The sequence below is a fragment of the Oreochromis niloticus genome, linkage group LG11 (genome assembly GCF_001858045.2).
Source record: "Oreochromis niloticus isolate F11D_XX linkage group LG11, O_niloticus_UMD_NMBU, whole genome shotgun sequence".
Lineage (NCBI taxonomy): Eukaryota > Metazoa > Chordata > Actinopteri > Cichliformes > Cichlidae > Oreochromis > Oreochromis niloticus.
In genome coordinates, this window is record NC_031976.2 from 34,884,126 (window position 1) to 34,898,099 (window position 13,974).

Sequence of the window (13,974 nt, forward strand, 5' to 3'; positions counted from 1 at the left end):
GGACTCAGGTGAGACACATTCAAACAGGGGAAACTCCTAACTGCGGGGCAGGTGATTACAAGGAGGGAAAACAGACAAAGCAAAGCAAACAGAGACACAGAAAGAGAGCTGGTGCCAAAATGGGAACAGGTGAATATCAGAGACACAGAACACACAGACAAAGAAACACAAGTGATATGAACAATGGGAAACACAATTTAAAAAAATAACTTGGATCAAAAGGCAACAAAACTGGGACCATCAGACTATCAGTGCCATTCCCACTTATTTTTCCCATAAACTGTCTGTAGATTTTCATAACTGCTCTGTTTGTATAGCCTCCCACAGCCAATGAAACACATACAGTATACAGACAGTCAGCTGGCTCGTCTCGCTTTTCCACTTTAGTGAGCTGATATGAAATGAACCCACGGCTGAATGTAATCTCCTCCTGTGGTCTGAGCTCATAATGGCAGCGGAGACCATGCTTTATTATGAGCATTGGTGTTTGTTGACTGAGTATTTGGGGGGGGGGGATGGACCTTACTGACCCCACCCAGAATGCAATGCTCCCGATGCACTCGAGAGCAGAAAAGACTCTGTATGTATCTGAGATATCAGTGGGCTGAGAATGAACACACAGACGTCTGTGTGTTCAGGAGGATTTTATGTGCATCTCAATGGGCTGTGAATAATTACTGAGATTAGACCTGTTTTCGCTTATTTTCCAGTGTTTATTATAAAGAAATGGTGTCAAGCAAAAGATGGAAGGACACAGGAAACTAGACTGAAAGCTGGGTGTGAGAAAGCACCGCTGAAAAGCAGTTATAACGCCCGAGTCGCCTCAATGAAAGGCCTTGGCTTTAGTTCTACTTGTGTTGACTTAAGAGGGGATTGTGACAGCAGCTTACCTGGCATCATGGTGATTGCAGTGCTTGTTGTTGCCAAGAAACTGAAAGGTTTGTGCTAAAATAGCTTAGTACCAATGGATTTGACACCACAACCTCAGACACCCCCTCAGTCTATTAAAACCACGGATTGAGAATGCGATGTGTAATTTGAAGGCCAGCCTGTGAAAGGTACACAATATTGTGAAATATACTAAAAATGATATTAATTTTAAGCCGATTTAATGTCTTTTTGTTTCGGGAATGAATCTTTTTCTATCTATCAGCATGTCATCTTGATCAGGATGTGCTGAGCCTCAGGGACAATCAGAGGAGAATATTCACTACGTGCGTCACAGCGTGAAATCAAAGATGTCAGGAGCAATGAATTCACTGCATGACATTACCAGCCATCTGCAGATTGCAGGAATCACCACTGGGTCCTTTTTCGCTTTTTCACACTGCTTTTTTTTAATCACTCTGACTTTGCTCCTACTTGGCATTAACTTGCATCTGGGGTGATTTGATCCCACCTGGATCACTCACTTAAGGCCAGGTGTGGAAAAGGCTTTCAGCTCTCTAAGGCTCACCTCTACGTACAAACATTTGCAGCGATTCACAGACAAGCTCTCATCACTCAGGCCCATCTCTGTCACGCTTGCTAATTACTGCGTCTGTGCTGTCAAATGAGCAACAAAGTTTAATTCAGTGTGTAAATAAGAGCTTGGGTAATAATTATTAATATTTACTGGGTTCATGTGGGTAATCTTTTTATAATAAGTTGCAAAAATTGATGCAAGTTTTTACCTTTTAATGTAATGACTGTAATTGTTTGCATGGATTTGCTGTATCATTTGCATTGTGTAACCTGTGCAACAAGTAACATAAATGCTGGTAAGGGTAGTTTTTTTTTTTTTTAAAAAGTGGGTTTCTAGTCTTCAGTAATGATTTTGAAATCATTTCACCACTCATGGGACGGCTAACCTTTCAGGTTATAGGATTGTCGTGTTTTAGAAGCAGGACGGAGAGGTGTGGTGAAGGATTTCAGGCTCGTCCAGGTGAAGGTTTATGTGTTGATGTCAGTCATGTAAGCAGCAATATACAGTGAAAGGTGGGGGGTGGGCTTCATTGTCTAAATTATCTGCACTTGTCTAGGTTCGGGTGAAAGGCCTGCACAAGCCTGCCTTCATCATCACGCTCGTTTTGCTGCAGCTCACCGAGTTTTATGACCTCTTGTGGTTTTTCACTTTATCCAATAAACTATTTATTCAGCTAAAAACACTTATTCATGTAAATTCTGGTGCCAATAATCAGTTTTCATTGGCAGTGCACAACCTAATTGGGGGCTTGATATGAACACTGATCCTTCTCAGGTCACTAACGAACACAGTGCAGGGCCTAAAAAGCCCAGTCCTGTCTGGGTGGAGAGGACGATCAGGTGGTTTATTGGATCAGGTTGAAGAGTATGACAACACTTGTCATAAACAGCTACCTGCTGACTGATGAGAACAAACTAACCAGTGAAGCTGTGGTTCAGGAAACCAAAACAAACTGTTGCAAAGATGCTCTCCAAAGAGCCGAGGGCAACTCACTGCCACTGTTCATAACTCGGTGTTGCGTTGGTTGATAGAGTTAGTAGGCTGCAGCTGCGGTCACATTGTGAGATGGACATCAATAAATTTCTGACATGGTCTGAGTTTGATCCCACACCAGTCTTTGGTTTATAATGGCCAATTTTCAGCCTCTATCTGGATGGTTCTTAGATAAAGCACTTGTTTCTATTATTAATACAGACACTGTACACACAGTCAGAGATGTGCTAAAGATGCAACGCTTAATAGCAGTGATCCGTGTGCCCAGTATTCTTTTTCACTTGTGTAACATGTGTGTCAAACTGAACTGCGAGTGTGATGGGATCTGATCAAAGCCAGTTTATTCAGATGATGTTCTCAGTGTAGTTTTATAAAGTGGTTTAAGGGTGATGCTGCCGCTCTATGAACTCTGCATTGGTTTCTTGTACCTCATCCATCTTCTCTGAGCACACAACTGCTTATCTTTTTCTGGGCCAAAACCTGTCTGTTGCTAAGTGGGCCTTGGATTTCCACAAAAAAAATGTCTCATTCCTATCAATGCGTGCCACAGCCTGGTGTCAAGGAGAACATCCATGTTATTAGCTCAGTTTAGCAGATGCTTTGGATTTTTTTCTTTGTATGAAAGAGTAACTGTTGAAAGCTCAGGGCCATCAGCGAGCGTTATGAATGGTTGTTACACGCTGCTGTCGATAGAAGTGGCTCATCATTTAGACTAATTTAGTGGCAGATGGGAATCTCCTGTGCTCTTTGAAAGGAATATCAGTGAGGCTTACAGTTTAAAATGCCACCGGTTATATGGATAGCTCTAGCTAGCAGCAACAAAACAGAGTAATGATCACATTATCTTGTCTTAACGAGGGGAAAACCCAAAGTCTGTCAAGGTCAGTTCTCACAGATACAAACAACATTATGCTTTGTCCGTATCCCTGTAATGGTTTTTATTTGGAGCAGTTTCAAAGGTGCACTCAGAATTTAAGGACTGATATACTGAGATTCATTACTTAAGTAATTTTTGGTCACAATATATTAACACATGAACACTTTTTTCTAACCTGTGAATCTGGTAAGTGAAAAAAATAGTCACAAAGGTTGCAGTTCCTCAAATGGCCACTTGGGGCTTACTTCAAATGAATGTCAAGCTCCATAGGCTAGTATGTAAAATGCCAACACATTCTTGCTCCCAAAGCGTAGCACATTATGCTATGTGACAAATTGTCAGAAAATGTCTGACTTTAGAACAAAGATAAACAATGCTGATTTTCTCCTACATGACAACAAAAGAAGGTGAATTTTCATAAAATGCAGATTTAAGGTTTAAAGGTATGCATCATTAAAACCAGTCTGCCTTGACCGACGTGTATTTCCACTAGCTGTCTGCACTGTTTCACCTTAGATTATTTCAGTCACTGAACTCTTGACTTGTGGTGTTGTAACTGTTTGGGCAAACATTACCAGCAGAGACCTTTTAGGCAGGTGGCCTAGTTGGTAATGTGTGCGATGTAGTTGTGCTGATGTGGGAAATGAGAGACCACACCTCACTGCTTGGTCAACGAGTGAGAGTAGCAAGTAGTCTCAGACTGTGTGAGAGACTATGGCAGCCAAAAATGTGTCTCGACAGCTTAATTTGAGGTAAGGCAGTTATCAACCAGCTGGTGTTGTGTTTGATGCCTTTGGAAAAGGTCAAGTTTGCTGCAGGTTTGCATCGATGACTCTGTTCATCTCTCCATTTCTTCAAATTTGTCTGTGGTTATGAGCCTCAGGTCTAGTGAGGTATCAAAATGTGGTGACTTCTGTCCATAAATGCACAAACCATGTGTGACGGAAGCTTGGCTACATCCATCTTTTGTGTTCTTTCTGTGGTTCATACACATTTAGCAAGCACAAGTAACAATGGATTCATGTTTTTGACCACATGTCAGCCGTACGTCCATCATCACAACTCCTTTTAGTTCTCTATGTCTCCACCAGCTCCTGAATTACGTGCTCATTTTGCCTTCAGTTCTGCAGCTGTCAGTAAAATGAATGAGCTGTTAATGGAGAAAATGTATTGGCCTTGATGTGACTTTTACAGTACAGTCAGTAGCCTACTGACACATTTATTTATTAGAACTAAGATCCTCATGTATTAAGGTTTTTAAGCAGATGTTTTTCTATTTTCTGAAGCAGTTCCTCCACCCGATCGTGTGACTTGTAACTGTGTGACTTGTGCAGTCTAGATTGCAGTGTAGCTCCAAGACAGCATCATTTATTTAACTCCCATATTTTTTTTGTTAGCATGCTTTTAGGCTGCCGCATTTTATGTTGCATGTGTGGCTGTGTGCGAGGCAGTGCTTCCCATCCCTCTGGCATCGTCTCTGCTCACTAGAAGAAAATAGGATTACATAATTAAGTCTTTCATCAGCAGCCAACGACAGGCGGAGTATTTGCTTGGTTCCCCATTTGACTGTTAATTTATTATCAATTTACACTTCTTCAGAGATGACAGAACAGTTTGGAAAAATGCTTTGTTTCATAATAACTCTTTGCATGGCACGACTCAGCCGGCCATTTCTGTAAAACCCCCAAAGTGTATATTTATTGAAAATCCGTGAACAGGGAGATATTTTCAGTGCTGAGGAAGCGGCCACAGCTGCACACTAACTCTACATATGCACTCCACCAAACTGTTTGTTATTCATAGGCAGCGAGTCAAGCAGAACACACTCTCATCTCAGCATCTCCGGCTCGTGAAAGGCTTATCATAAGGTGATGGGATACTTCATTATATTCAGATGGGCCTCGAGAGTCCCCTGGTACAAAGGTTGTGACCATGGTGATGAAGGAGGATCAGCTATTCGGTTGGCTTCTTAAAGAGTGATTGATAATAGATTGAGCCATATGCAAACATGGATGTTGAACATTGTGGCTGTATAATGGCTAAAAATAGAGAAGCAGACAAAGAAATTTGTTGTCTGACATGTGACGTAGCTCAGGTGATGCAGGATCAAATAGTCAGAATTAGGTTCAGAGTTAATGTTACCAGCACTAACACCAACAGTGATCGTAACAGCTAAACACAGTGGTAAGACCCGCCTCTGTGTCCTCGGCCTTTTTTGTCACAAGTCATAAAGGTAGAGAGTGGACTGGTTGTTTTGACTGGCTGCTGTCATTTCAAATGACTTCTTCCACCACAAAGCATTTTCAGTGTTTAGGCAGCTCGCTGTGGAGTGTTCATTAGGATGAGTTGGCATTTAAACACTCCATTGTACTCCAGTCCATTTCAGAGTGTATATTTTTCCTTTCAGATCATCTCTTTGATCCATTCTAATTTGTGCTGCAGTCTTTACGCTACAGAACACAGACAAAGTGTCTACCTGCTCTGTCGCACACTGATTCAGAGAGGATGGTGGATAAAAGCTGGAGTCTCAGTTTATCACTTCTCTCTTTGCAGCCATGAAATTCATCTTTTTCTGCAGCAGCAGCCAGCCATCACGGCTGACGTGTTTCTTAATGTATTCTTGGTAGAATCGCTCTCAAAATTGCTTCCAAAACACAGATCAGAGGAAGTTAAAGCTTTAGACTCGAAAGGAGGAAAACCATATACACTTTATACTCCCATCTCTGGCAGTTATCTTCATGATATGAATTCAGCCAACACCAACAGGTTGGTGCTAAATTCTAAATTTTATTAAGTAATGTGTGTTAATTAGGTAACATTCACAAACTGGTTCTGATATTAATGTCAGACAGTGTGAGACCAAACAGTATTATTTAATTTTTAATCTTTTGCATACTGTAATTTCCAATTATATTAAAAATTATACACTGATCAGCCACTTTACTATAGCTACACCTTGCTAGTACTGGGTTAGACCTGCTTTTACCTTCAAAACGGACTAAAATTCTTTGTGGCATTGATTTAACAAGGTGCTGGGTTTATTCCTAAGAGATCTTGCTCTATATTTTTTTTCATGATTGCGTCACACAGTTGCTGCAGATTTTTCGGCTACACATCCATGATGTGAATCTCCCATTCCAAGAAAATATCCCCCACACCATTCTCCTCTGACCTCTAACATCAACACGGCATTTGCACCTAAAGAACTCCTGCTCACTGGATAGTTTCTCTTTTTCAGACTGTTCTCTGTAAACCCTTGAGATATGTGCAGGAAGATCTCAGTAGATCAGCACTTTCTGAAATATTCAGTAATCACAATCATGCCACAATCAAAGTGACTTAAATTATGTGTCTTCCCCAATCTGATGCTCAATTTAAATGTCCTAAATGTCTAAATAGACTGGGTTGATGCCAGGTGATTGGATGATCAGATATTTGTCCTCACAAGTGGTTGTACCTAATAAAGTGGCTGGTGAGTGTATATGCAAGGCAGGACCATCTAGAACTTGGGTTTTTGGTTGACTCAACTAGCCAGTTAAGATGCAGGTTATATCCGTATTTATCAGACTTTATATATAAAAGAGTTTTTTAGAATTTAATAAAAGGCCTGTTTAACTGTTTTATGCTTGGTTGTTAAATCTGATAAGCTGTCGGTGCTTTCAAATATGAATCTGCAAATATGTGTAGATTCTTCACACACATATTCAGCCCAGTGACAGAGAAGACCCCCATTTTAAAGTGTCAGTGTAAAATATGATCTCAACCGTGGTGTCTGGTGCTGCGTCCTGGGGTGGAATAATGGCTAAAAGGATTTTTGCTGAATATTATGTCACAGTAAAGTCGATCTTTGACCCTTTAAAGTAAAATGTTATCATGGCATTATTTTCTCCATTAGACATTTATGTGGATTAACTTCTCAGTTTCTCAGTTTCTTCTGCTTCAACATTTCTAACCACCTTATTCGTGGGACTGTTGACCAGGCAACAGATTGATTAACAGCAGGTGAACATGTGAGTCCAAGCTGAGCAACCAAGACAAAGCAGTTTGTTAATATGTCTGTACTGCCTTTATCCTGCCGGCTCCGTATGTTTCTGATTTTCTATCTGCCTGCTGTATCTCCTTAGAAACGACATTGATGCTTATTTTGCTTGTTAATAACACATGTTTGAATCTCCTGGCTGGAGCTCCATGAATTGGTCATTCACTTAACAAACATGCAAGTGAAGACTAATAATGAGCAATGAGCAGGATGAGATCCAGGCTGATGACCAAGCACCAAATGCCTTTCACAGCATTTGCTCGTGCTGTGATGCTGCTCTTCACAGTGCGAATGTGTGGAAAACAAAGATCTCCAGTCTGTAAGATAACCTCAGCGTGAATGATGATGGATAGGTGGACCAAAAAGTGATGTTGGATGAACTATAAGAATTATTCAATCTGTACAGCAAACTGAATAGTTTCTGTGAAAATCCATCGAAAGTCTGCGACCTGAGGGACTTACTGTAAGCCAAAAAATCCAAAGCAATAACTCCGCTCCAAATATTTGCTTTTCTCTCACTTGATTTGAGCAGAACTGTTAAGTGAGAAATTTAGTGACCCTGCACAGTACCTCTGAGGCACAACTAACTTATGTACACAAGAAATCGATGTAACCTCGACTGCTTGTCCCTGCAGTTCAGTCTGAAGTGTTTGTGTTTTTGACCCCCGCGTGTTTGTGACTGATGCAGTTCACCAGTCATTAATCCTTAGTTCTCTGTCTGTATAAAGTACAGCAGTGGGAAAACTACTGGAAGAATCAGCTTCTTTACACTGGAAGAAGCTGAACTAGAACAGATACCTGAAGTCAAACTCCTTAGAAAAGATAGCTCAAACTATAGATCATAAAGTAATTCAATTCAATTCAGTTTTATTTATATAGCGCCAAATCACAACAAAGGTCGCCTCAAGGCGCTTTATATTGTACAGTAGATACAGAGAAAAACCCAACAATCATATGACCCCCTATGAGCAAGCACTTTGGTAACAGTGGGAAGGAAAAACTCCCTTTTAACAGGAAGAAACCTCCGGCAGAACCAGGCTCAGGGAGGGGCGTGGCCATCTGCTGCGACCGGTTGGGGTGAGAGAAGGAAGACAGGATAAAGACATGCAGTGGAAGAGAGACAGAGATTAATAACAGATATGATTCGATGCAGAGAGGTCTATTAACACATAGTGAGTGAGAAAGGTGACTGGAAAGGAAAAACTCAATGCATCATGGGAATCCCCGGCAGCCTACGTCTATTGCAGCATAACTAAGGGAGGATTCAGGGTCACCTGGTCCAGCCCTAACTATATGCTTTAGCAAAAAGGAAAGTTTTAAGCCTAATCTTGAAAGTAGAGATAGTGTCTGTCTCCTGAATCCAAACTGGAAGCTGGTTCCACAGAAGAGGGGCCTGAAAACTGAAGGCTCTCCCTCCCATTCTACTTTTAAATACTCTGCAGGCTTACTTGTTGTTCCTAGAGTGAGAGCGAAGTGCTCTAATAGGGTGATATGGTACTACAAGGTCATTAAGATAAGATGGAGCCTGATTATTCCTCTACCTTGTATGTGAGGAGCAGGATTTTGAATTCAATTCTGGATTTAACAGGAAGCCAAAACAGGAGAAATCTGCTCTCTCTTTCTAGTCCCTGTCAGGACTCTTGCTGCAGCATTTTGGATCAGCTGAAGGCTTTTTAGGGAGTTTTTTGGACATCCTGAAAATAATGAATCCAGCCTGGAAGTAATAAATGCATGAACTAGTTTTTCAGCGTCACTCTGAGACAGGATATTTCTTACTTTAGAGATGTTGCGCAAATGGAAGAAAGCAGTCTTACATATTTGTTTAATATGTGCGTTGAAGGACATGTCCTGGTCAAAAATGACTCCAAGGTTCCTCACAGCATTACTGGAGGCCAAGGTAATGCCATCCAGAGTAAGAATCTGGTTAGATACCATATTTCTAAGATTTTCAGGGCCGAGTACAATAACCTCAGTTTGATCTGAATTAAGAAGCAGAAAGTTAGCGGCCATCCAGGTCTTTATGTCTTTAAGACATTCCTGCAGTTTAACTAATTGGTGTGTGTTACCTGGCTTCATGGATAGATAGAGCTGCGTGTCATCTGCATAGCAGTGAAAATGTATGCTATGTCTTCTAATGATACTGCCTAAGGGAAGCATGTATAAAGTACAAAGAAGTCACAGGTCATGATGCCCAGACGCAGCATTGCTTCCTGTTGTTACAATGCCTCCACCACACAAACATCCACCTTTAGCCTCCAGGAGGATTATTTGTTATTTACCTATTTCCTGGGTGTTTTGTGTTCGGGATGACCAGTTTGGAGCCGAGACAGCAAAGCTAAATATATTTTTCTTTAATCATTTCTCAGTTTGGGTTGTATGAAGTAGCTTAAATACATGTACATGTCCACCATAAACACTCACTGACTCATGTCAGCAGTGTAACAGTGCCACTTATGGTTAGCTTTAAGGATCATTTGACTTTTCCTTTAGCGCTGGCTTGATATCAGCATTTGTTCTGTTTTGTGTGATGTGTCTACACTATTGAATGGATAGGGCCTTTTCATGTTAGCATGTAGCTCAGAGCACTGCTCTGTCTCAGTGTTGTGTCCTTGTGGGAAGATCTTGGTTTAACTTTATTTTTGATATTTTTCACCTTTCATTCTGAGAGGTACAGAGAGTAGGCAGGAAAGCAGGGGGAAGGTGGATTTACATGCAGGTGATACAGGTGGCATTTAAGTAGATTTGTATTCTGTAACCTCTGCATTTATTTTGCTGTTCTCTTCTAATCCTGACAGCCAGAGTAAAAGAGGATCTCACTGATGCAGTTTTCTCTCGTCTCCTTGGGTTTTGCTTTCAGCTGGCTCTCACTGAGCTTGTTCTTAGACACTCAGTTGTCCCAGCAGACCTCTGGGTCATGTGATGTTGGCTTGGCAGTCTCTGTTCATCACCCCCGAGGCTACACAGGAAGCTTTCAGGGATTCCCTCCCTCCTACCTTCCTACTATTTAACATCCTGCCCCCTGTTTTGCATCTGTTGTTTTCTTGCTATAATAATATCATTGTGCACTTGTTAACACTTTTACAAATGGACCAATGTTTTTTATAATGAGCAGGAACAATGGTAATGAGGTTAGCTTGGCACTTACCCAGTGTTGTTTAATACTGCCCATCTGTAGTGCCTGACATGTTTCTCTAATTACACGTTCCACTGATTTATTGATCAGAGCTCTCTCTGCACATCTGATCACTCCCCGAACATTCGGGCAACATAGTACACTTTTTATGATATATGTGAAGTCCAACATTTAATATGAGAGTATGACAAAATATTTTCCCCCAACAGGACAGAAGGTTTTTCAGGGCCTTTTAATGTCACAAAATGACAACTTTAAAGAATAATTTGAACCTTTTTATTTTGTTATTACTGGTGCAAGCTTCTTGACTACTAAGAGTAACTTCCATGTTAGAGCTATGAAATAGATTGTAAAATAATTACACAGATAATTTATCTTTTATTTTGTACAAATAATGTTTGTAAATAATTTTTTTGTGAAAGACAAAAACTTGGGACTAAGTGAGGACGAGAATACTTTATACTTTTTCGAGAACACTTCAGGTTAGTGTTCATAATTAGTGAGTAACTATTACAATTCAGTAAAACAAGAATTTCAACTGTTGATCATTTTTACCTTTGTGACCTGAATGTTTCACACTACTGAATATTTACATCATGGTGTGCTTGTATTGATTATATTTGCAGTAAGCAGGCAGATAGCACTGTTCTTTTGACCTGCTGCAGAACATTCAGCCAGCGTTTGTAGTCGTGATGCTGGGAGCTGCTTGATCCCTCAGGCTGAACGTTGTCTTTCTCTCCCCCACTGAGCTGCTGCTGCTGCAGTTCTCTTTAAAGAGACTGTGGAAAGCTACTAAAATTACTTCAGTGCCTGCTACAGCTGCAGTCGACCCTCAGAGACTTTCTCTCCAGGGACACGTCATCTCTGCTTGTTCTCCTGAGCACATACATCTCGAAGATTTGTCATTGCTGCAGGCAAACAGTAAACAATCTTGGAGAAATTCTGCATGGCAGGCAGATGTCACGGCTTTATTAATTTCCATTTTTGCTTGTGATTTCTTAAGATGAAGCAATGGGATGGAGAGATTTTGTGTCTCAGAATTATTTGATTTGCAACCCTGTTAAACTTTATACCATCACTAATGGGTGTCATTGGGTGCAGCCTTTTAATTAGTAACCACAGCCAAGACTGACACCACAGGAAATTGGAATGAATGACCTCACTTCAGTAAGATGACTAGTTAAATCCACTGGACACTAAATAATTTACAGGGTTAATAACTTGCTCACTAAATACATATTATTCTTCTTCCACTATACAAGAGTAGCTTTGCATGATTCACACGAATAGTTAATAACAATACTTGTTTGTCTTATGCTAGGCCTCAGTACAACCCCTCTAAAACAAGCTGTTTATCAATATTTAAGCAAACTTATTGACTGCCCCTCATAAACAAAAGATTTGCTATATTTCATGTGAGCATCCACCATTATAAGAATGGATGTGTGATAGACAATAAGAAACAGTGAAATAGATCCCATTAGAGGATTTCTAAGGACTCAAAGAGGTGAATGTGGCCAATATTTCACACAATATAAATTCAGACACATTTTATCTCCTTCATAATGTGGTGAATCATCACATTAATCCTTCCAGTTGGGAACTGTTCGTAAGATGCCAAATGCTTGATCATACAGTAAATGCTCAGTTTATTATGTCTATTTGTTGAGCTCGCAGCCTTTTCCTTTGGCACAGCATGCTCCTGTCAGTAAGACAAAACAGAGCAGCTTCACAGAGACAGAGGTGCCATGAAAAAGAGCAGGCAGTCCTGCTGATAGAGTCATGATTGCGAATTATGATTCAATGAGGAAAGACAAGTTCTTTTCTGTACAGAATAAATATTTTATAAATACCTAATGATGTCTTGAAAAGTGAATCATCCATGTGGGAATGACTCTTCGGACCATTTTGAAGTAGTATTATATTCTGACTGTGATATCATGGGATTGCCAGACTTTAAAGTGTTGTTTCAAATTTAAATCCATACAAATTCAGTGTCTGGATTTAAAATTAGTGTATGGATTATAATCACAAGTGTTCTTAGGGTCAACTTGAATTTGACCCCCACTGTGGCGGCACTTTCTGTATATGCTGACCTTTGCTACAGGTCATTGGGGCTCTTTGCTTGTTAATTGCACAGGCCTGTGTCACAGCATGGAACATTATATGTTCAGTAGCTCTGTGGTGCACCACTGTAAATGCCACAGTGTGATTTGTATTGGGCTGTAGAGAGAGCTGTGAGATAACTATTAATATAGGCCACTGAGCTCCTAGACTCAGTTGTCAGCTCCTTAAAGCTGTCATGTCCTTTTTTTTTCTCCAACCATTAGTGCTGAGCCAGATAATATGTCCGGCAAATGTCAATGTGATGTGAATGCCTGTGGTCCTGTGCATTTCAGTATTAATTACCTTGAACCTAGACTGTTTAAAAATGTGTCTCTGCCTGACAGGTATTGTATGACTCATGCTAACTCTACTCTTTTCTTTGCTTTTCCACAGGATTCGTTGTGTGCAGCAGTGCAGTGGAGCAGGGAGCTGTCCTCAGTGCTGAATTTATCAGCTCACATAAATACCCATTGCACACTCATGTGCCTGGGCTGCTCCTGATACTTCCTATTCCTTGCTGCAACTGACCAACACCACCTCTACATATCCAAGATGGACGATGACGGTCGCTACAGAGACAGCCGCTCAGACTTCGTCCGCGGCGCCAAGGACATTGCCAAAGTTGCTAAGAAGCAGGTTGGTAAGAAGGTGGGGCGTGGCATGGACAAAATGACAGATGAGTACACCAAACGTTCTTATAAGCGATTTGAGGAGGAAGACGACGACGACGATTACGCCGGCGTGCCGAGCAATGATGGCGGATATTATCGCAACGACAGCCGTGCCAATGATGAAGAAGGCCACAGCGACTCCACTGAAGGACACGATGAGGATGACGAGATCTATGAGGGCGAGTACCAGGGCATCCCGAGAGCTGATTCGGGGAAGGCTGGCAGCATGGATGGTGTGACAGCCGCACAGGCACAGCAGTTCAGGGATCTTTCGGCCTATGAGGGCGAGAGGAGAAAAGACCAGGAGGAGTTGGCGCAGCAGTATGAGACCATCCTGCAGGAGTGTGGCCACGGGAAATTCCAGTGGACGCTCTACTTTGTCCTGGGCCTGGCACTAATGGCAGACGGCGTGGAGATCTTTGTGGTTGGCTTCGTGCTGCCCAGTGCTCAAATAGACATGTGTCTCTCTGAGCCCAACAAAGGCATGCTGGGTAAGATATCCAGATTTCACTCTGAGCTCGCTTGTCAACACTCAGGAGGGGGGATTACATAAGAGCCCATGTGCAACTTTTCTTTCAACTTGTCTGCTCTGTATTGTCTCTCTCTCTTTATTTTTTTATCTGTGTGCATCCTTTGGCAGCGTAGGCCACCACTTCACATTTTATCTCTGCCTCATCTTAGCCATTACCT

General features: G+C 41.3%; 1 protein-coding gene across 2 annotated transcripts in view; it reads left to right on the plus strand.

Annotated features, from left to right (window-relative positions):
• sv2a (synaptic vesicle glycoprotein 2A) overlaps positions 1-13,974 on the plus strand; it is a 53,362-nt gene that overhangs the window by 8,145 nt on the left and 31,243 nt on the right. The window contains exons 1-2 of one of the 2 annotated variants that reach the window (XM_003443143.5): positions 34-129; positions 13,007-13,775. In XM_003443143.5, the coding sequence (XP_003443191.1) occupies positions 13,166-13,775 (610 nt within the window). In that variant the 5' untranslated portion in view covers positions 34-129; positions 13,007-13,165. Of the gene's footprint in view, positions 1-33; positions 130-13,006; positions 13,776-13,974 lie in introns of those variants that run through there. The other variant, XM_013268393.2, reaches the window with a different exon arrangement.